Consider the following 24548-nt stretch of genomic DNA (forward strand, 5'->3'; position numbering starts at 1 on the left):
CGCTCCTTGGGTGGAGCTGATCGGATCGACCCTATCCACCACCGACACCCACGGAGAGGGTGATGGTGTGGATACTGATCAAGGTAAATACATACAGTATTAATTAGCCTGCAATGATATGGATTGACAAAAGACGAATTGTAGACAAAACATTTTTTATTGGGAAATAATATCTGTTTCAAATAATATAGCCTACATTTATTTTAGTTCACTCCCACAGTGCAGGCAGGGATGTCGGAGAGGGACCCCCTGTTGGATGCTGTAGCTGGGATTGCAGAAGCACAAGCCGGTAAGAACGGCAATTCCACGACGCTGTTGAAAGAAATGAAGAAATGTATAATTAGAGACTGTAGATGGCGGCCTATAGATAAAACGGACACTTTCCCTCCTACTTTCATCTCCTCAGACCAGGAGACACCTGCTGTTCCCCTGAGAGAGGGCGGTAGGCCTACTTTGGGTCATCTGGACCTGGGGGTGGGATTGGCACTGGCTCATGACTTTCCTCCAGTTGAGGGTTGAACGGAGGAAGAGAGACATGCGCCAGTGCCAATCCCACCCCCAGGTCCAGATGACCCAGAGTACCGTCCTCTATTGCGGTTGGAGGAGCAGGGGATGGAAGAGTTTAGTTTAGTTTCTGAGGATCCCCATTTGCTACTGCACATGTAGCAGCTACTCTTCCTGGGGTCCACATAAAACATACAAATACATAACGAAGTACAGAACAGTTATAGACAAGAACAACATAAGATATTACATTAAATAAAATAAAGAGTTATATTTAGGAAATACTATTTACACACTATTCATGTATACAGTACATATTCATATTGTTCTATACAGTACAGTACAGTGAAATTAGATCTGTAGAAAGAGGAGAGGCGCTGTGATACAATATGTTTTTTATCTGTTTTTTAAAGCTAAACTTGCTTTTTGCATGAGTAACCTTTGGTGGCAGAGCATTCCAGGATCACATGGCTCTATATATATATATAACTGAGCGATGTATTAAATCTGTTTTTGGTTTGGGTACTATGCAGAAACACATAGTGGTGTGTCTAGTGGGGGTATGTACGTCTGTTTGAAGTGTATGCTAGTAGATTATACAAGTGGTTAGGCATTTTCAACACGCAAATGTTTTTTTTAAAGAAGAGAAGTACTCAATTTCTCCTTAACCCTCAACCATGAAAGACTATCATGCATGTTGTTGATGTTAATTCTGTGTGTGTGCAGTTAAGGGCAAGGCGTGCTGCTTTGTTCTGAGCCAGCTGCCGCTTTGCTAGGTCTTTCTTTGCTGCACCTGACCATATTACCGGACAGTAATCAAGATGGGACAAGATCAGAGCCTGAAAAAATGCAGAACATCTTTTTATAACAGACATACCTCTCCCGATCTTCACAACAACTTGATCAATATAACTTGACCATGATAACTGAAAATCCAATGTTACTCCTAGGAGTTCAACTTCTTCAACTTGTTAGTGGTCACACCCTTTATGCACAACTCCAGTTGAGGTTTAGGTCTAAGAGAATGTTTTGAACCAAATACAATGCTTTTGGTTTTAGATGTATTTAAGATAATTGTATTACCCATTCTGACACTGACTGTAACTCCTTGCTAAGAGTCTCAGTGAGCTCATTGGCTGTAGGTTCTGATGTGTAGAGTGTGCAATCATCAGCATACATAGTAGTTTGAGCTTCTTGTAAGACAAGTGGCATATCCAGGCAACTGCCCTGAGGTATACGACACTGTACATATCTGATGTTAGAGAAGCTTCCATTGAAGAATACTCTCTGAGTTCTATTGGATAAGTAACTCTCCAACCATGTGATGGCAGGTGATTTAAAGCCATAACAAGTTCGTGTTTTCAATAACAAATTATAATCAATAACATCAAAGGCTGCACTGAAATCTAACAATATAGCTCCGACTATCATCTTATTATCTATTTATTTTAGCCAACCATCAGTCATCTGAGTCAGTGCAATACAAGTTGAGTACCCTTACCTATACGCATGCTGAAAGTCAGTAGTTTACTTGTTCTTTAAAAAATAGCATTTGTTCAAACACAATTCTCTCTATCAGTTTACTAAGAACAGGCAGCAAACTGATTGGTTGGCTGTTAGAGCCAGCAAATGTTGCTTTACTATTTTTAGGTAGTGGAATTACTTTAGCTTCCTTCAACACCTGTGGACACACATTCCTTTAGGCTTTGGTTAAGACATGGCAAATAGGGGTGACAATACAGAGGAGCGAGGGGAGAGGGCCCTCCAGGAGACGTTCCGCAACCTGGGTGACCATGTACCCTTACAGGAATTGACCCAACCCAGTATCACAGATTATTGTGAAATAGACAAAAATGGTTTATTGGAAGTAAATGTTTTTGTGTGCAGTACACTATTTTGTATTCAGTGCATAGATTTTGTGTTCAATCACAAATAAAGACAGTAGGTCACAAAGGTTGCGTGTTCATAACAGAAAACTTTAGCATTTTTGCTAATTAGCTACCTTGCAACGACTTATTACTTTTGAGCTACTTTGCAACTACTTAGCATGTTAGCTAACCCTTACCCTAACCTTAACAATTTAACCTAACTTCTAACCCTAATCTTAACCCTTTAACTACTTAGCTAGCATGTTACCTAACCCTAAACTTAACCCCTAAACCTAACCCTAACCTTAACCCCTTGCCTAGCTAACGTTAGCCATCTAGCTAGCCTAGCTAACGTTAGCCACAACAAATTGGAATTTGTACACATTAATGCGTTATGTCACGAATTTCCAATAAGTAATTTGTGTCTATTTCACGATAAGCTGTGATAGTCTGTTGATTGACCAGGAGCTGAAGGAGCTCAATGCTACCCTTAACCGCAGATTGGGGGATATTATAGAGGCTCTCCAGGACCGTTGCCCTACATTAAAAAGGCGCTGCGCCCGAACCAGGGGAGCATTTAATAATAAAGATTGAATTCAGCATATAGTTTGTTCTGAGTCTCTAATTTTACTAGTTTATTAATTTACCATTACGCATGTTATTTGGTGTAATTAATGGAAAGTGTTTGCTTTGAGGGGATGCATGTATAGCTCACCTAAGCAAAATAGGCCAGTAGTTGGCGTGCTCTCCTAGCACCGCCGTTTCCCTGGTGACCTGCAGGTAACTGGCCTTCCTCCTCATCCTGCTGCTGCTGTTGTGGGTGCTTGGATGTCTCGCCTCACTGCCATGTTGTGTAGCATGGCGTATGCCACGAACACTAGGCACACCTTGCCAGGTGTTAGCAGCATGGTACAGTCAGAAGTGTCAAGGTACCAGAACGTGCTCTTTAGGACCCCGAAGATACTCTCCACGATACCCCTGGTGAGACAGTGTGCCACGTTGTACCCCTCCTGGCTTGAAGGGTTGTGGAAGGGCTTCATGAGCCATGGCAGGAGTGGATAGCCTTTGTCGCCTGTTGAGATAAACAACTTTTAATATAACTAATAGCACAATTACATGCATCTTACTACTTAAAAATTGGTTATATATAGGCTACTCACCGACTAGTAAGTCCCCATTCAGAGTGGCCATTCTCTCTGCCAACCCAGAGTGCCACAAAATGAAGGAGTCAAAGGCTGACCCGGGAACTTTGGCACACACACTCTAAATCAACTGATCTGCGTTGCAGACCACTTGAACATTCACAGCGTGTTGCCTCTTTTGATTTCTGTACACGTGCTCGTTGACAGAGGGTGCCCTGGTGGCTATATGGGTGCAGTCGATGGTACCGAGCACATTGGGGCCTTGGCGTAGAACCTCTCCTTGATGCGTCAACGTTCTGCAGGGGTGTCGGGGAAACGAATGAAGCGGTTGGTGTGCCATAGCATTGCAGAAAGAAAGAGCGTCAGGCACATGGACACAGATTTGGGAGATGCCAACGACATCTCCGGACACTCTTTGAAATGACCCAGTGGCAAAAACAGAGTGGGCACAGGTGACTGAGGAGAACTGGGAGTGATGTTGGGTGGTTGATCTGACTCTCCAAATCGCCAGCCAGAAGATGGCACAGCTCCATAATCACTGCTCTGTCCAGCCGAAAATGTTGGAGCCACTCCGTGTCCGTCATTCCTATTACATTTAGATGTTGCCTCGGAATGCGCAAAGGCCTGATCGCAGGCTGACGTCTCCGTTGTCTGTCCCTCAGGAACACCAGGGAACAAACATGGTTTATATACGTGTGGGTTTGAGTTCAAGGCGTGTTCAGACCAGATAAATGATGCATAAAAAGGCAGCAACTCAATGGTTTTCAATGTGTTCGGGAAGGGCCTCTTGTAATGTGCTCCTGCAATGCGCTGCTCCCATTGAGTTGATGCATTTTTTATGCATCAGTTTGTCTGGTTTTGCAGGCGACCTTATCCTATGTCGGCTACTGAACAACATATTTTACCAAATTATAATAATCTGCGAACCCACACGTTAGGTATTAACAGAATGTAGGCTAGTCTATCAAATGTACACTACATTACCAAAAGTATGTGGACACCTGATTCCAAAATCATGGGCATTAATATGTGGAGTTGGTCCCCCCTTTGCTGCTGTAACAGCCTCCACTCTTCTGGGAAGGATTTCCACTACATGTTGGAACATTGCTCCGGGGACTTGCTTCCATTCAGCCACAAGAGCATTAGTGAGGTCAGGCACTGATGTTGGGCGATTATGCCTGGCTCGCAGTCAGCGTTCCAATTCATCCCAAAGTTGTTCAATGGGTTTGAGGTCAGGGCTCTGTGCAGGCCAGTCAAGTTCCTCCTCCACAAAACTTTACAGATGCACTATGCATTCGGGCAGGTAGCGTTGTCCTGGCATCCGCCAAACCCAGATTCATCACTCCAGAGAGCTTTACACCACTCCAGCCGAGGCTTGGCATTGCTCATGGTGATCTTAGGCTTGTGTGCGGCTGCTCGGCCATGGAAACCCATTTGATGAAGCTCCCGACTAACAGTTCTTGTGCTGACGTTGCTTCCAGAGGCAGTTTGGAACTCTGTAGTGAGTGTTGTAACCGAGGACAGACCATTTTTACGTGCTACGCGCTTCAGCACTCAGCGATCCCATTCTGTGAGCTTGTGTGGCCTACCACTTCGCGGCTGAGCCATTGTTGCTCCTAGACATTTCCATTTCACAATAACAGCACTTACAGTTGACCGGGGCAGCTCTAGCAGGGCAGAAATTTGACGAACTGACTTGTTGGAAAGCTGGCATCCTATGACGGTGCCACGTTAAAATTCACTGAGCTCTTCAGTAAGGCCATTCTACTGCCACTGTTTGTCTATGGAGATTGCATGGCTGTGTGCTCGATTTTATACAGCTTTTGGTAACAGGTGTGGCTGAAATAGCCGAATCCACTAATTTGAAGGGGTGTCCACATACTTTTGTATATATAGTGTATCTCTGCATCAAAGTTTTAGGCTGTGCAAAATGGGCACATTCAATGTTGGGGAAATTAAATGGTTCATGTACAATAATAAAAAATGAAATAAGTATTTTTTGAAGTAAGCAGAAACAATCACACGCAAAAAGCTTTAATAGTATTTGTGTGGTGTGTAAAACCATAATCCAATCCAAAATTAAGGGTGGCTGTACACAAATATAGGCAGGAAACTCAAGAAAATATTTATTTTCGCTTTTTGATATTATTTGGTTCGTTTTTTTTTGCTTTGCAATAGACAGGGTACTAGATAACACAGAAATTTCGGTGCGTGCCACCTTCTCCAGTGTGGAATAATAGTAAAACATGTACTTTATTGATATCCACCTGTGCTTTGACTTTTGCTGTGTTAAGACAACTATTCTATGACGATTATTCCCTATTGGATTTTGGCCTTTAGGTACCCTCTTTAATGCCAGCGGTCACCACAAAGCAGGTCTTAATAACTGGTATCTGGGCCCTTGAGCAATAAAATCGGCCATGGGTGTCCTTAAGCGATTAAGATGTTTCAGATGTATAGTCTATTCAACCCCAAGGTCTCAGCCTTGATTTATTACTTTGGCACCAGGCATGGAAGGGTGAAACAGCGTATTGAGGTCTGCCCTCCCCTCTGGAGGGGGAGAGATTTGCTGAGAACCTCTTAGAGGAACGTGGATGTCTTTCCATATGCATACAGTGCCTTCAGAAAGTATTCATAACCCTTTACTTATTCCACATTTTGTTGTGTTACAGCCTGAATTCAAAATGGATGAAATAGATTGTTTTTCTCATCTACAGTTGTGGTATTGGTCTTCACAAAGTTCGCTGCTTCAGTGTTATGAGATATTTTTGTCAGATGTTACTATGGTATACTGAAATATAATTCAAGCATGCCATAAGTGTCAAAGGCTTTTATTGAAAATTACATTGTTTATGCAAAGAGTCAATATTTGCAGTGCTGACCCTTCTTTTTCAAGACCATCCTGACTGATGGCAGCCCATTCTTGCATAATCAATGCTTGGAGTTCGTCAGAATTTGTGGGTTTTTGTTTGTCCACCCGCCTCTTGAGGATCGACCACAAGTTCTCAATGGGATTAAGGTCTGGGGAGTTTCCTGGCCATGGACCCAAAATGTCAAATGTTTTGTTCCCCGAGCCACTTAGTTATCACTTTTGCCTTATGGTAAGGTGCTCCATTATGCTGGAAAAGGCATTGGTCGTCACCAAAATGTTATTGGATGGTTGGGAGAAGTTGCTCTCGGAGGATGTATTGGTACCATTCTTTATTCATGGCTGTGTTCTTAGGCAAAATTGTGAGTGAGCCCACTACCTTGGCTGAAAAGCAACCCCACACATGAATGGTCTCAGGATGCTTTACTGTTGGCATGACACAGGACTGATGGTAGCGCTCACCTTGTCCTGTTTTCCGGATTCCCCAAACAATCGGAAAGGGGATTCATTAGAGAAAATGACTTTACCCCTTTACCTTTTGCATAATATCAGTCTGTCCCTGATGTTTTTCCTGGAGAGAAGTGGCTTCTCTGCTGCCCTTCTTGACACCAGGCCATCCTCCAAAAGTCTTCGCCTCACTGTGCGTGCAGATGCACTCACACCTGCCTGCTGCCATTCCTGAGCAAGCTCTGCACTGGTGGTGCCCCGATCACGCAGCTGAATCAACTTTAGGAGACGGTCCTGGCGCTTGCTGGACTTTCTTGGGCGCCCTGACGCCTTCTTCACAACAATTGAACCTCTCTCGATAAATGGTTGATTTAGGTGCAATCTTACTAGCAGCAATATCCTTGCCTGTGAAGCCCTTTTTGTGCAAAGCAATGATGACGGCACGTGTTTCCTTGCAGGTAACCATGGTTAACAGAGGAAGAACAATGATTTTAAGCACCACCCTCGTTTTAAAGCTTCCAGTCTGTTATTCTAACTCAATCAGCATGACAGAGTGATCTCCAGCCTTGTCCTCGTCAACACTCTCACCTGTGTTAACGAGAGAATCACTGACATGATGGCAGCTGGTCCTTTTGTGGCAGGGCTGAAATGCAGTGGAAATGTTTTTTGGGGATTAAGTTCATTTTCATGGCAAAGAGGGACTTTGCAATTCATTGTAATTCATCTGATCACTCTTCATGACATTCTGGAGTATATGTAAATTGCCATCATCAAAACTGAGGCAGCAGACTTTGTGAAAATTAGTATTTGTGTCATTTTCAAAACTTTTGACCACGACTGTACACACAATACCCCATAATTACAGTGAAAACATGTTTTTAGACATTTTTGCTAATTTATTGAAAATGAAATTCAGAAATATCTAATTTACATAATTATTCACACCCCTGAGGCAATTCATGTTAGAATAACCTTTGGCAGCGATTACAGCTGTGTCTTTCTGGGTATATCTTTAAATGCTTTGTACACCTGGATTGTACAATATTTGCACATTATTCTGTATATAATTCTTCAAGCTCTGTCAAGTTGGTTGTTGATCAATGCTAGACAGCCATTTTCAAGTCTTGCCATATATTTTCAAGCCGATTTAAGTCAAGACTGTAACTAAGTCACTCAGGAACATTCAATGTCGTCTTGTTTAGCAACTCCAGTGTATATCTGGCCTTGTGTTTTAGGTTATTGTCCTGCTGAAAGGTGAATTTGCCTCCCAGTGTCTGTTAGAAAGCAGACTGAACCAGGTTTTCCTCTAGGATTTTGCCAGTGCTTAGCTCTATTCCGTTTGTTTCTAAAAAAGAAAAACTCCCTAGTCCTTGCGGATGACAAGCATACCCATAACATGATGCAGCCACAACCATGCTTGAAAATTATCAAAACTGGATTTGCCCCAAACACAACGCTTTGTATTCAGGACATAAAGTTAATTTCTTTGCCACATTTATTACAGTTTTACTTTAGTGCCTTATTGCAAACAGGATGCATGTTTTGGAATATTTGTATTCTGTACAGCCTTCCTTCTTTTCACTCTGTCATTTAGGTTTGTATTGTTAAGTAAATAAAATGTTGTTGACCAGTTTTCTCTTATCACGGGCCATTAAACTCTATAACTATTTTAAAGTCCCTGAGTGGTTTCCTTCCTCTCCGGCAACTGAGTTATCTTTGTAGTGACTGGGTGTATTGATACACCATCCAAAGTGTAATTAATAACTTCACCATGCTCAAAGGGATATTCAATGTCTGTTTTTTTTATTTGTACCCATCTACCAATAGGTGCCCTTCTTTGCGAGGTGTTGGAAAACGTCCCTGGTCTTTGTGGTTGAATCTGTGTTTGAAATTCACTGCTCGACTGAGGGACCTTACAGATCATTGTATGTGTGGGGTGCAGAGATGAGGTAGTCATTCAAAAATCATGTTACACACTATTATTGCACACAAATTGGGTCCATGCAATTTATTTTGGTGACCTGAATTTATTTAGGCTTGCCATAACAAAGGAGTTGAATACTTATTGACTCAAGACATTTCAGCTTTTCATTTTTAAATAATTTGTAAAAATGTATAAAAACATTATTCCAGTTTGACATTATGGGGTATTGTGTGTAGGCCAGTGACACACAATCTCAATATAATCAGATTGTAACACAACAAAATGTGGAAAAAGGCAAGGGGTGTGAACACTTTCTGAAGGCACTGTATGTCTGTCTAGTAAACCTTTAAATGTAGAAGTTGTTCGCCTCATATTTTGCATCTAGTATTTCTCCACACCTTGACCGGTTTTCAATTCCTAACAGCTGTTACACACGTTTGCCACAGTGGCACATTCCTTATTCTACCTTTTCACGAGCACTAGGGTGGTGGAATTATGAGGTAAGTAAGTCAAGGTCAGAATACAGCCTATCTGTAGACACACCTCCTCCACACTTTATTTGATCTCCACCCCAAAGGAATTGCGGGTGAATAGCGTGCTATTCCCATGCTTAAGTTCAAGGTCAGAAAACGCATAGAGAGAAAAGTGCATAAAAAGGGAATTAAGTTCATTTACGCACGCATAACTCGGGTCACGAGAGAACTTCTGGAACATTACAGAGCAGGAAGAAAATGAATGAAATGTCCCAGGCAGCTAGGAGAAAGAGAAAGCTAGACCAAGGGAGAACAGTTTGGAGTGTCCTGGTTTACAGTGCTGTATGCATTGTGCCTTCAACCAAAACAGAAGCCCATTCCATTTTACTTCTATCGCTTTCTTGTCAACAAACTGACAATTTTTCCTGACCCATCAATGGAAAAAGGGATTATATGGTCCTATATACATTATTTGAAAAAGATTTCCAAATGAAGCTGAACGTCTTTGAGCTGCATGTCTGAAATCTAAATGGACCTGTGAAAGAACACTGTGGGGAAAAATCTCAACAATAAGACTAATGCTCTCCCTATGATTATGTGTTGAAGGTTAATGTTGGCTTGCAGATGGAGGAGGGAGCGAGGAAGGAGCGAGGTGGCGAGAGATCAGACCAGACAATGTTATTGGGAGAGGTGGCAAACACAGAGGGCGATGAGCAGTTAAGAGTCTGCGGATCAAGAGGAGCCTCATTACACATGTAAATGTAGCCTCCAGCTTGGAGGCCCTGCTTAAAATCTATGTGTGCATCCCAGATGGCACCCTACTCCGTATATAGTGCACTACCTTTGACTAGGGCCTATAGGGCTCTGGTCAAAACTAGTGCACTATAATATATGGGGAGTAGGCTGCCATTTGGGACGCATCCCCAGTCTTTTAATTATTCCTTTGCTCCGCTCAGCGTAATTGGCTCCAACTGAGCCCGTGGCCTGTTGACAGTGAATGGAAATAAAATACCTTAATGACCCCGTCCATTTTTAATGGTAGTTGAGAATCAGGGCTATTCTGTCTATTCTCCTCCTTCTACACTATGCATACAGCCACACATTTTTCTATTCTTATGCCACCAACTGTTCGAAGTTCATGACCTTTGGATTATGAATTCATTTCTGTCCACCTTCAATGATATTGTGTAATCTCTCCACTAAATCGGCTGTTGAATATTATGTAGTAAATATCAAAACAGCTGGCTAAAAAAATAGATAAATACAACAGATGAAGGATACAAAATCGCATGCAAATGCATGATGTCAACAAATTAAAATAACATACTCCTCTACATTCCATACTCCAAAGGGGCTAACTCAATTTGTATTTTTTTACACTATATTGAAGACTGATACTTGTATATTTATGCTGGGGCCACCAAATGGAAAATGTATACACTCACTGTAAGTCACTTTGGATAAAAGTGTCTGCTAAATGGCTAATTATTGATCTAAATTGACAGATTCACCCAACTGATTCAATCCCAGCTTTACATCTTCAGTCAAGAAAGCACAAATGCAAAAGGGCACACAAATACATCTTCCTTTTATAACCAATAACTCAAGTATTGGCTTGAGCCTAGTTTGGTAAGCTGCTTGTGTGCCAAAAACAGAGTTTATAAATTGCCTTTGGAACAAAGTGTCAAATAGATCATGCTGTCCAATTGAAAAAGGTCCAAACGAGAAACTAGGCAATAATGAAACAATTCTGACAAAGAGGGAAAATGATTGGCTGTGCTCTACAACCAACACAAACTGATTTCCCAACATTGCCTCCGACCACTGAGGTGGCAAGCATCCAACGGTCTACTAGTATATAGCAAACAATTTACGTTTTGGACCCAGCTTTGGAAACAACATTTCCGATTTGATGCATCAGAGATAGTTTAAATGAAGTAGAGGAGTTGGATTGTTGGTGCTGGATAGTTCTTAAAACAAAACTAGATATAGCACAATGCAACCATGGGCAGTTCCACAACTGTGATATTGAAAATCCTTGGGTTTGTTGGTAAATCATCACATTACGTTATATTTCTGCATGTACACCTTACAAATACAAAATATATCCAAAATATTGTCAATTAAGTCAGTTTAACAATGGGATTTGTTATCTTAGCCCCTTTTTGCTGTTGAACTCAGTTGTGGTTGAGTCATGGTAATATTTTTGATAATCTACTGGAAATTATTATTATGATGGATTTATGAAATACCAGCAACTTCATTCACACACACCATTCACACAACCAGCACATTAATTACATGATATTAATGCATTACTTTAGAATTTGCCCTTACCTGACCCGGCTTGGCATCCTCACAGATAGATGCCTCGTAGGGCGTGGCCAGTTCAGGAGGGTTATCATTCACATCCAGGATACGAATGCTCACTGACGAATGGGATATCTGGGACACGTTATCTACAAAGAGAACAAAGATTCATTTACAGTGTTTGTTTTGAATAGTTTATAAAATGGTTATGTACTATATACTATAACTGTAATATTGTAGTGACAGAAGTACTGTGTTGAACTGGACATTGGTACAGTTAGAAATTATGGACCGTCAATGTCTAAAATTGAAAGAAATATGACCAACCAAAACCAAAACTGTACATCATTCTATATAGCTTTCAGAGGTGAAATACAGTACAAAGCTGACTGAATTCTGAGAAAACAGGAGGTCATAATATTGTGCAGTGCATATTCTTAGCACCATATGGTTGACTGTTGTGTTCAACGGGAGACCGCATGAAAGACAACATTTTCCCAATGAAGCCATCAGTCAGCTTGTGCATTTCCACTAAGTGGTGACAGCTTTTAATGTGTCCTAAAATTACATCTGTTACGGGGATAACACATTTCTGACACAAGTGAGGGATAACACAAATGAGCGAGCCTAATTTTCATATCATTTCTCCAGCTATCAAATAATGAATATAAAAAAGTACAACTTTAATGATTACAGTACACCAGGGGCCTGACTTAATGACTGAAATATGAATTAACACACTTAATAATGTGTTGTAAATTATTTTGATCATGCCCCTATTAAAAGATTGCAAAGCAGAGTTCACACCCATATTCTCTCTGTGAACTTCTTAAAAGGCCACAGTGAAACGTGGGAGGGAAGACGATTACATAATTAGCGCAATCAAAATCCACTTTAAATTAGACTCACTACCCCTAATTACAAGACTCGGTGGGTTCTGCGCGCCGACTTCTCCTTGTATTTTTATTCCGATTCCTAATTATTTGATTATGTTTGACGAGTTTCCATGTTGGAAGTTACGAGTTACCATTTTTACAGCGGGGTGCCCCGAATGTGTCTCCATATCAATGAGAGTGAGTCATCAGTGCTCATCACTGCAATCTCATGTGTGATCAACCCATAACACCCTATCTACAGGATGTGCATGTATTGTTATTACATTCAGACATATCTCCATATGTAACTGTGTACAGTCAAGAGATTTTTCCATAACAACACAACATTCACATTTAAATTCCCACCAATCCCTCACTCTTCATTGCACAGTGGTGGTAGTGTTGCTAATGAAAATACTCACTCCACTAATAGCACAATCTTCACATCAATGCTATATTTTAACTGACTGCTTTTTGCCTGAGCAGCAAGAATAGAAATGGATGTGCTCTCACTATCTGCCGTAATTCAATCCTCCACAGGGGACCTACAGAGCAGATAGGAGAATGGCATCAGTACATAAAAAAATTAAATAAAGATTAAACTGGGAACATTGGTCACTTTAAACCTCGGTGGGGGGGACCCTCTGTCGTTTTCAGCAGACTAGTTTTATTTGCCACACTGGTGAGCCGATCTGTTCTTAATTTGTCTTGAGGAAATAGCAGAGATATGAAGAAAGGGTATTTCAAAAGATTATTGACATGCTGTACATCTGTTGGCCGCTCAGCAGATGTTACAAATCTCAATAGCAGATTTATTGCTGACATGACATTACACTGAGAGTCTTCATCAGCTCGTAACCACTATACCACAGAACCAGGCTCTAGACATAAAGGGATTGTGTAGTTCAAGACTTAGTGTTCAGCTTGGTTGCTACAGGAAGCAGTTTGGTCTAAATGTCGATTCGGTCGACAGGGAAATGGGGATTTAATGAGTTATTTGGTCTTTGTTTCATCTCTCTTCTGAGGCGAAAGCTCAGTGAAGCAGAGGATGGGGTCATACGTGGTCTGCTAGCTAAACTAAACACTACTGTATATCAACAATCAAAATGTGACGTTGTACTGTACCACTAACCAAAACAAGACATATTTACAGTTGAAGTCGGAAGTTTACATACACTTAGGTTGGAGTCATTAAAACTCGTTTTTCAACCACTCCACAAATTTCTTGTTAACAAACTATAGTTTTGGCAAGTCGGTTAGGACATCTACTTTGTGCATGACACAAGTAATTTTTCCAACAATTGTTTACAGACAGATTATTTCACTTATAATTCACTGTATCACAATTCCAGTGGGTCAGAAGTTTACATACACTAACTTGACTGTGCCTTTAAACAGCTTGGAAAATTCCAGAAAATTATGTCATGGCTTTAGAAGCTTCTGATAGGCTAATTGACATCTCATTTGAGTCAATTGGAGGTGTACCTGTGGATGTATTTCAAGGCCTACCTTCAAACTCAGTGCCTCTTTGCTTGACATCATGGGAAAATAAAATAAAATCAGCCAAGACCTCAGAAAATGTTTTGTAGACCTCCACAAGTCTGGTTCATCCTTGGGAGCAATTTCCAAACACCTGAAGGTACCATGTTCATATGTACAAACAATAGTACGCAAGTATAAACACCATGGGACCACGCAGCGGTCATACCGCTCAGGAAGGAGACGCGTTCTGTCTCCTAGAGATGAACGCACTTTGGTGCGAAAAGTGCAAATCAATCCCAGAACAACAGCAAAGGACCTTGTGAAGATGCTGGAGGAAACAGGTACAAAAGTATCTATATCCACAGTAAAACAAGTCCTATATCGACATAACCTGAAAGGCCGCTCAGCAAGGAAGAAGCCACTGCTCCAAAACCGCCATAAAAAAGCCAGACTACGGTTTGCAACTGCACATGGGGACAAAGATCGTACTTTTTGGAGAAATGTCCTCTGGTGTGATGAAACAAATATAGAACTGTTTGGCCATAATGACCATAGTTATGTTTGGAGGAAAAAGGGGGTTGCTTGCAAGCCGAAGAACACCATCCCAACCGTGAAGCACGGGGGTGGCAGCATCATGCTGTGGGGGAGCTTTGCTGCAAGAGGGACTGGTGCACTTCACAAAATAGATGGCATCATGAGGAAGGAAAATTATGTGGATATATTGAAGCAACATCTCAAGACATCAGTCAGGAAGTTAAAGCTTGGTCGCAAATGGGTCTTCCAAATGGACAATGACCTCAAGCATACTTCCAAAGTTGTGGCAAAATGGCTTAAGGACAACAAAGTCAAGGTATTGGAGTGGCCATCACAAAGCCCTGACCTCAATCCTATAGAAAATGTGTGGGCAGAACTGAAAAGCATGTGTGAGCAAGGAGGCCTACAAACCTGACTCAGTTAAACCAGCTCTGTCAGGAGGAATGGGTCAAAATTCACCCAACTTATTGTGGGAAGCTTGTGGAAGGCTACCCGAAACATTTGACCCAAGTTAAACAATTGAAAGGCAATGCTACCAAATACTAATTGAGTGTATGTAAACTTCTGACCCACTGGGAATGTGATGACAGAAATAAAAGCGGAAATAAATCATTCTCTCTACTATTATTCTGACATATCACAATCTTAAAATAAAGTGGTGATCCTAACTGACCTAAGACAGGGAATTTTTACAAGGATTAAATGTCAGGAATTGTGAAAAACTGAGTTTAAATGTATTTGGCTAAGTTGTATGTAAACTTCTGACTTCAGCTGTAGATATTTATTTTCATACCTTGAAAGACAAGAAGTGACTGGAATACACACTTTGGTTTAAATGTCATCCCCAAATCATTTCCCCTGCATCTCTGCTAAAATTGGGGTAAAAAAGATTGAGTCTTATTCAGTAAATTTAGTTATTTCTTGCTTTTCTAAAGTCTATCAACCTTGCCAGCAGGCATGCCAGCCAAGATGCTACTCTAACTTGATTGATAACCTGAAATGGCTTCTTGGTAGCTAGTTATGAGGTTGGGAGATTGGGAACCTATTTGGGCTAGATAAAGCCAACTTCTTAAAATTGCTATGTGGCTAGTAGTATTACATATTATAATTTAAAAAATTACAGGACAAATATGAGGGGGCATGTGCCTGCGTGACTGCTTTCAAGGTAAGGAAACAATTATATAAATATATAAAGTCTGATTCGAGTCACAAATTTGATGACTTGAGACTTGACTTGATAGAAAATAAAATAAAATAACATGAGACTTGACTTTGACTTGGAGCCTCAAGACTTGAGACTCCACATTGACTTGAGACTGATGACTTGAAATTATCTGGCCAGGTTTTGTAACGTTTTTGTCACTCATTTTGTGGCAAAGAGTCTCCGTAGGTTAGGCTACTCTCCATGCAGCTAGTGAAACACACACTCAGCCCTCTGATTGGACCAGCAAATTGTCAATTAACACAAGTCAGGTGAGCTAGCACAGTGAGAAGGTTTTGGGGGGTCGCGAGTGTGAAACTATATGGGAAAAATACTATTTTAGCCTACCATTTGTATTATACCTTTGCTTATTCAATATGGTAACTAACACAGGCCTACGGCATTGCACCAAATTCTTATTTCAAAAACATCTAATCTGTGGTTCAAACCAAAAAGATGCACGTCTTGACAGTTGACCTGTTCACTGGACCTGCTACCTTGTCCCGGACCTGCTGTTTAGACTCTCTCTCTCTTACTCTCGCTCTCACTCTCACTCTCACCTACTGTCTCGACCTCTGAATGCTCAGCTATGAAAAGCCAACTGACATTTACTCCTGAGGTGCTGACCTGTTGCACCCTCTATAACCACTGTGATTATTATTTGAACCTGCTGGTCATCTATGAATGTTTGAAATTCTTGAAGAACTTAACGGCCATGTACTCTTATAATCTCCACTGGCACAGCCAGAAGAGGACTGGCCACCCCTCAGAGCCTGGTTCCTCTCTAGGTTTCTAGGGAGTTTTTCCTAGCCACCGTGCTTCTACATCTGCATTGCTTTGCTGATGTAAAAGGGGCTTTATAAATACATTTTATAAATTGATTTATTGACCAATGACCAGTCATCAGCATTGGCATGCAAAGGCGAGCTCACATGTCTAGATTAGTGACCAGAAAGCGCTTGTTTAATTTTCGTAGGTATTGCCTGGTTAATATTATCCATATAAAATACAGTTTAGCAATCTGCTACGGACACATCTTTGCCACAACAATAGGCTGACTGGTGATTTCATTGATCATTTTCATATTTCAGGTAGGCCTAGTTTGGGTGGGTTTATAATTATATACATCTTAACGCCAACAGTGAAGTTGCAAAGAAAAAGCCATATCTCAGACTGGCCAATAAAAAGAAAAGATGGGCAGTCTGAGATATGGCTTTTTCTTTGCAACTCTACCTAGAAGGTCAGCATCCCAGAATCACCTCTTCACTGTTGAGACTGGTGTTTTGCGGGTACTATTTAATGAAGCTGCCAGTTGAGGACCTGTGAGGCATCTGTTTCTCAAACTAGACACTCTAATGTATTTGTCGTCTTGCTCAGTTGTACACCAGGGCCTCCCACTCCTCTTTATATTCTGGTTAGAGCCAGTTTGCGCTGTTCTGTGAAGGGAGTAGGTCACAGCGTTGTATGATATCTTCAGTTTCTTGGCAATTTCTCACATGGAATAGCTTTAATTTCTCAGAACAAGAATAGACTGACGATTTTCAGAAGAAAGTTATTGGTTTCTGGCCATTTTGAGCCTGTAATGGAACCCACAATTGCTGATGTCCCAGATACTCAACTAGTCTCAAGAAGGCCAGTTTTATTGCTTCTTTAATCAGCACAACAGTTTTCAGCTGTGCTAACATAATTGCAAAAGGGTTTTCTAATGATCAATTAGCCTTTTAAAATGATAAACTTGGATAAGCAAACACAACGTGCCATTGGAACACAGTACTGATGGTTGCTGATAATGGGCCTCTGAACGCCTATGTAGATATTCCATAAAAAACCAGCCGTTTCCAGCTATAAAATATATGTTTTTTAAATTAAATCCTTTTGGAATTGTAATTGATGACATTTTATTTAAAACCTAGACTTTCAAATCTCTTATTCCCCCCAACATGGGGACAATGTGGGAACCAAAAAACCTCAAAATATAAAACACTTTTTTTTTTTAGCTTTTCTTTGCCTGCTCTGGCTCTGTAATAGTCATGTTGTTGCTGTACACCTGTATCAGAATCCAACAGTTCTTATATTTCTAACAGTACTAAGCATGTGTTTATAGGACTTTGAAATCTGAAAGTATCAAAGAAAGATAGCTTACAATTTATGTGTCACTTAGAACATGCCATCAGAGGGTGTCAGAATTTAACAGGTTAAACAGTCAACTGTTTCCGTAATGAAAATAACCCTGGTCGCAAAAACAATAATTGATAGGCAGCTAGAAGTTATTCAATTCAACCATTATTGGGTTAAAATACCCACATAAACTTGTCAACAGCCATCCACAACAACCACAATCCGTAAGGCGCAAATAGCTAAATGAGAGAGCAGCAGTGTGATTCACATCAATGCGCTATGTAGTCTAGATATCAATAATAAGTTATATCTGTATCGCCCGTCGGCTACACCACTGCTGTTGTCCTTACCTCCAAGGTGTTTATTCAAGTTGGATACTCTTTGGATGCTGACAGCAGTCGCACCATTGGAAGACATAGCTTGGACTGTAGCTTACAAAAGCCTATTCCTGCTCTTTTACCGATATCATCAAACGAATTTGGTTTGTCATCATGATGGTCTGATCAGGCGGAACAAACTTCAACTTGCGCCTTTTTTCAATGCTGATTTGAATGTCATTGAGAAAACGGAAAAGTGTCAAATAATTTTTGCCAAACATCCTTTCTGAAATTAAAAGTAATCCTAGAAGTAATCATCTAGTTTTTCAAAAGTAACTGTAATCAGATTACAATATTGTTGCTGGTAGGATTACAGTAACCGTTTTTTTGTAATCCGTTACTCCCCAACCCTGGTTCTAGTTGACACTTCTGAATTAGACATGTTCAGTTTTTAAGAAGACTAGCTATTTGAATACATCAATGATAGAATAACACTATTTTACCAAGATAGAGTCAGAACACATCATCAAATACATTAAGAAATGTATTATGATCATCAGACGAGTTATTGTCATCACTGAACAACGAAGTGACAACATCATTTAATTTAATATTTCTGACAGTTATGTTTTTTCACTTGCGTGCAATTATTGCTGGCTAGACTAGCCTAGACCATACTTAGAGGGAGATGGCAAAGACGTGTTCTGATTGGTCCATCTGTATTTGTTAAGGCTTGTAATTGGATTGCAGATAGAACCTTATAGCGCCAAGTTCAAATGGGTTTATACAGATACATTTATTTTTTACTTGACTTGAGAAAGAACTTGACTGGACGTTACTTGCCCTTAGAATGCACGACTTGGAATTGACTCTAGACTTGACCCAACTCGACTTGTGACTTACTTGTGACTCTAATAATAGTGACTTGGTCCCACCTCTGGATACAGCCTTATCAATACTGTTAGACATGGTAGTGGATGAGGGGAGTTTCCTCTGAACAATGTAAAGAGCTTTGTGCACTTGGAAAAGCGCTATATAAATCCAATCCATTATATACAAATGGCTAACATGATACATTCATCACAAAAAGTAATATTTGAAAGTTCAAAATATCCCTAAGCGCTCTTCTTGATAAGGACATTACATAGCTTATACAATCACCTAGATTAAACAATCACAGACACAGGTCAGTGCCTATGATGCACATCTGATGTATGGTGCATCATCTGTCTGAAATGTCCTTTACACTGCGCACCATTACTAAATGAATCCCAACAGACTCATCTTAGTGATCATTGGCTCAATTCCAGTAAACAAAATCATTTCCTCTTTTGTATAATTTCCTTTCTCATTTTAACCTTTACACAGGCTACCACATTGTTTTCATCAAAGTGTGTTGTATACGATTAGACAAAAGTTTCACCATCTGTCTTATTTCTTTCTATTCATTTCCTACGGTTGCAACTTTTTAAAGATATTTCTGTGCGAGGAAGCAGTCTGCACCAGGTCAGGGGCAATGTGAAACATTCACTGTAAAATGTATTTTCTACTCTGATATCATTTTACCCTAAGGGTGGGAGTATTATTTTTTTCCATTTACCTGTCTCGAAAAAAACAGTTTTGCAACGTGATATCATACTCACTATCACAGGTCTTTGAAATTATGTGTCAGTCTTCCCACCCTGATAGGATTCTGCCCCGAAAGCAGGTCTGTCAGGAGTCTGCAGAAGATGCAAAAGGCTGCTCATGACACTACTACTCAGCTCCTCTGTCTCCTATCGAGGGAAGAACTACATGTACTGCAGAGGATCAGCCTTTATGCTGCATTCATGCGCAAGTCGGAACTAAGAAACTCTGAAATATCCAACTAGGAAACAGGGGATGCAACGATGCTACCTGAGTTTCGCACTCATATTTAACACTCGGAAGCTAAACGGTTTTCAACTGTTTTGGACGTAGGAAGTTCTGAGTTAATACACATTTTAAGTACATATGTGAATGCAAACAATTGAGTTGACATGCTGTATATCTGCTAACTCCGATAGGAAGAGAATGTGGTATGACTTCCTCTGACATGGGGAAATAATACTTAAAGTATTATAAGTTTAGTTTGTCTGGCCTTGCTCGTTACTAATCGGGGCCAAACACCCATGCAACATGATGACCAACCATGGACCTCATTTCATCAAGTAGGAATTCAACAGAGCTGATGTAGCAATCACAGCGTATTAAGGTCAATAATGGAGTTGGGGAATAATCAGAGGTCATGTTATTTTACTGTAATCTTAAAATGACCTCGTTCAATTCAACCTTTGCCACTCCAACGGTAATTAGCCGAAGAGTCATAAAACCAAGTTGCGCAAAACTGTTTAAAGAAAAAAATGTTTAAATTGTCCTTGTGGTTTGCTGCTTTACTTGTTCTCTCCACTTCTGCTCAGTGTGCTCGGGACTGGATGAGCCACTGGTGATAAGAAACATTTGGAGGGAATTTCTGATGAAGTCAACCGTCGACTTTGTTTGTTTGTCTGGGCTTTTTTAAAGAAGAGAACCAAGGAAAGGCTTTATCTGTCATGTACAGCCCTGTGTTTATGCTTGCTATGGGCTGAAATGACTGTCTCACACCCTTGAATGGTCAATTAACATTAAAATGTGCCTACGTCATAATGCCGAGCACAAAGAGGAAGAGCACAAAAGCAAACAATTTGTCTTGAGAATTACAGCTCCAAGCAGATGCTGAAAGACTCCCAAATTCTAATTTGCGCCAAATGTTTGCATAAGAAGTTCAAATCAAATCAAATTGTAACACAACAGGAATAAAATACACTAGAAATGAGCTATATCCAGGGAGTACCAGTACCAGATCAATGTGCAGAGGTACGAGGTATTTGAGGTAGATACTGTATGTGCATGAAGGCAGGGTAAAGTGACTAGGCATCAGGATAGATAATAACAAGAGTAAAATAAAGAACAGAATAGCAGCAGCATATGATGAGTGTAAAAGTGTGTGTGTGTGTATGTGTGCTTGCTTACAAGGCAAACAAGTGTGTCGCGTAGAGCACTTAAGTAAACATAATCCCAAACTACTATGAATAATTCCATTTTTACACATATTCCTATAACATACTGTTAAGGCTATGGTTTTCCAAATTACAGCTGCAATAAGTAACATTTTGTGCAACCGACCAAATTCACATACAAATGAAAGTTATAGATCTGTCATTTTCATTGAAAGCAAGTCTAAGAAGCGGTAGATCTGTTCTATGTGCGCTATTTCTATGCATCGTCTTCTTAAAGGTGCACTATGCATAAATGCTATGCCATTTACTGGTTTCAAAAATTCTATACTGAACAAAAATATAAACGCTACATGTTAAGTGTTGGTCCCATGTTTCATTAGCTGAAATAAAATATCCCAGAAATGTTCCATATACACAGAAAGCTTGTTTCTCTCAAATTGTGTGCACAAATTTGTTTACATCCCTGTTAGTGACCATTTCTCCTTTGCCAAGGTAATCCATCCACCTGACAGGTGTGGCATATCAAGAAGCTGATTAAACAGCATGATCATTACACTCTAAAATGTGAAGTTTTGTCACATAACACAATGCCACTAAGTTTTGAGGGAGAGTGTAATTGACATGCTGACTGCAGGAATGTCCACCAGAGCTGTTGCCAAATAATTTAATGTTCATTTCTCTACCATACGCCGCCTCCAACGTTGTTTTAGAGAATTTGGCAGTACGTCCAACCAACCTCACAACCGCAGACCACGTGTAACCACGCCAGCCCAGGACCTCCACATCCGACTTCTTCACCTGCGGGATCATCTGAGACCAGCCACCCGGACCGCTGATTAAACTGAGGAGTATCTCTGTCCGTAATACAGCCCTTTTGTGAAAAAACTCCTTCTGATTGGCTGGGCCTGGCTCCCCAGTGGGTGGGCCTGGCTCCCATGTGGGTGGGCATATGCCCTCACAGGCCCACCCATGGCTGCACCCCTGCCCAGTCATGTGAAATCCATAGATTAGGGCCTAATGAATTTATTTCAATTGACTGATTTCCTGATATGAACTTTAGCTCGGTAAAATCGTTAAAATTGTTGCATGTTGCGTTTATATTTTTGTTAAGTATAATAGTTTGCCTAGTTTCAGTTTATGTGAGAAAACAAGCAGTCATTGTGTAGAGAATCATTGTACCATCTAAACCACTGTGAAATAAGGTATATTTTCCATAACCAGAAATATTGTATTTCCAGCTGTTTGAAGCGAAGCATAGAAATAGAGCATGTAGAACAGATCTACCGCGTCTTAGACTTGCTTTCAATGAGAATGACAGATCTATAAATCACACTTCTATGTGAATTTGGTTGGGTCATCCAAAAAGTTACATATTGTAGCTTTAAGTTTAGTTTAACCGTCTTTTACTTTCGGTTTTGTACACCAGCTTCAAACAGCTGAAAATAATATTTTTGTTTATTGACCATATATTTCACAGCGGTTTAGATGGTACATTGATTCTCTACGCTATACATTGCTTATTTTGTCACATAAACTGAAATTAGGTGAACTATTCGAATTTATGCAACCAGGAAATGGCGGAGTGATTTCTGCGTATTGCACCTTTAAGGGAGAAACACAAACACCAAGAGCCGTAGAATTCAGTGTTGTTGTGCTGTAATAGTTTCTTTCATCCTGTGCGGCCAGGTAGATATTACCAGCCAGATGCAGAATGCAATCTCTTGTGCTTTCAATACAATCCCAATATCACTTCTGTCGAAGATTAGAGAAAGAATGCCCGTCCCTCCTCTTTCCTCCACTAAGTTGAGTTCTCAGGGTATAAGAATAGCTTGCCACCAGCTACTCCACAGTCAGGTTATTACATTCTTCATTTTCTTTGAGAATGAAAAAGTATTAAGCGAGACGAAACAACATTACATGTGTTCTGCTTTCATTTTGGGTTATGTGACAGCTTGGTTGGACGCTGATATTTGTCTGTCAACTGTGATTCCATATCAATATCATAATAATCACATCACATTAGTCCCATTGATATATGAAAAATGAAAACAAACCAAGCTTCAGGCTAGTATCGTATCAGTTATTATAGGGGCAAGGCTGGGTGTTATAAACTGTTATGACAGATGCTATGTCATTCTTATGACAGTGTTATGTATCATGGCCCTGTGTCAGCCTCTCCGTCAAAGGCTTATTACCAATTCTTAATAACACTTTACTTAAAACATCCAGGTATAATGCTTTAAACTTGTTATAAGCATGTATGAGCCTTTACGATGTCTTATAAACCGGGTAGTTTGGGTCCCGGATGCTGATTGTCTGAAAGCCGTTGTATATCAGACAATATACCACGGGTATGACGCAAAATTACTTGTTTATTGTTCTAATTATGTTGGTAAGTTTATAATAGTAATAAGGCACCTCAAGGGTTTGTGCTATATGGCCAATATACCACGGCTAAGTGTTGTATCCAGGCACTCCGTGTTGCGTCTTGCATAAGAGCAGCCGTTAGCCGTGGTATATTGGCCATATATTTATATTGCCACACCTCCTTAGGCTTTATTGCTTAGTTATATAAGGCTTATAATATGTTATGTATTTCTATGCATACAATGCAATACAACATTATTCATAGTACTGTAGCATTTACCTGCTTCCACTGCCGTCACAGTGATGTTGTGCCAGCCAGCCGTCTCTCGGTCCAGAATATTGCCCAGCGTGATGGCACCCGACACTGGGTCAATGTGGAAGATCTGCTCCTGGTCCGTACTCCAGTCAATAGAGTACCTGGTAGGGAGAGTGAGAAAAAAGGGGAGTACATAATACAATTCTGAGTCCATCTGCAATACTTTTTCAGTGGCTGCCCTAACACTGTGACACCAAACATTAGCATTTTCAAGTGGGAAACTGTGAGCCAGATTCAAAAGACGATGAAAATAATGATGCATTTAGCCGCTGTGCTTGTGTCCCTACTGCACCTTTGTCCCCAAACATGTCTGCGGTTTCAGCCTTTGCTGGAGGAAACACATTAGAATTAATATTTAATGGTGCACTCCAATGAAACCAAAATACATTTGCACATCCTTGTGGTTGGCTACAGATGGACCGTTCAGGTGAGTACAGAGCCAACAAAATACGGTGACTAGTTTCTCTTATTTTTCAGCAGGATTGTATGTCCACCGGGACTTGAATTACATATTATGAGGATCATCAGTTTCTTTTTCTACCTTTTCCACAAAAAGCTCATCAAAGGGATTAGTCGGGTCTTTGTACATGTTATATAAGATTGCTAAAAGGGTTACAGTGAGATGAGCTTCTTATAGTCTAGGTTTGGAGACCATACTGCATCCACAGTTACTGTAGATTATTCTAGATTATTCTAGTCATATTGCATTAGTCTGCCTGTTCTACATTTTACATTTTAGTCATTTAGCAGACACACTTATCCAAAGCGACATACAGTTAGTGCA

The 24548-nt window shown here is 40.4% G+C and overlaps 1 protein-coding gene across 3 annotated transcripts in view; it reads right to left on the reverse strand.

Moving 5' to 3' along the window:
* LOC121575579 (cadherin-22-like) overlaps window positions 1–24548 on the reverse strand; it is a 283643-nt gene that overhangs the window by 20842 nt on the left and 238253 nt on the right. For all 3 annotated transcript variants that reach the window (XM_041888768.2, XM_041888769.2, XM_041888767.2), the window contains 2 exons: window positions 23729–23865; window positions 11565–11686 (listed from right to left, as the gene is read on the reverse strand). In XM_041888768.2, coding sequence (XP_041744702.1) covers window positions 11565–11686; window positions 23729–23865 — 259 coding nt within the window. The remainder of the gene's footprint in view (window positions 1–11564; window positions 11687–23728; window positions 23866–24548) is intronic.

Source organism: Coregonus clupeaformis, chromosome 10 (genome assembly GCF_020615455.1).
Source record: "Coregonus clupeaformis isolate EN_2021a chromosome 10, ASM2061545v1, whole genome shotgun sequence".
NCBI lineage: Eukaryota > Metazoa > Chordata > Actinopteri > Salmoniformes > Salmonidae > Coregonus > Coregonus clupeaformis.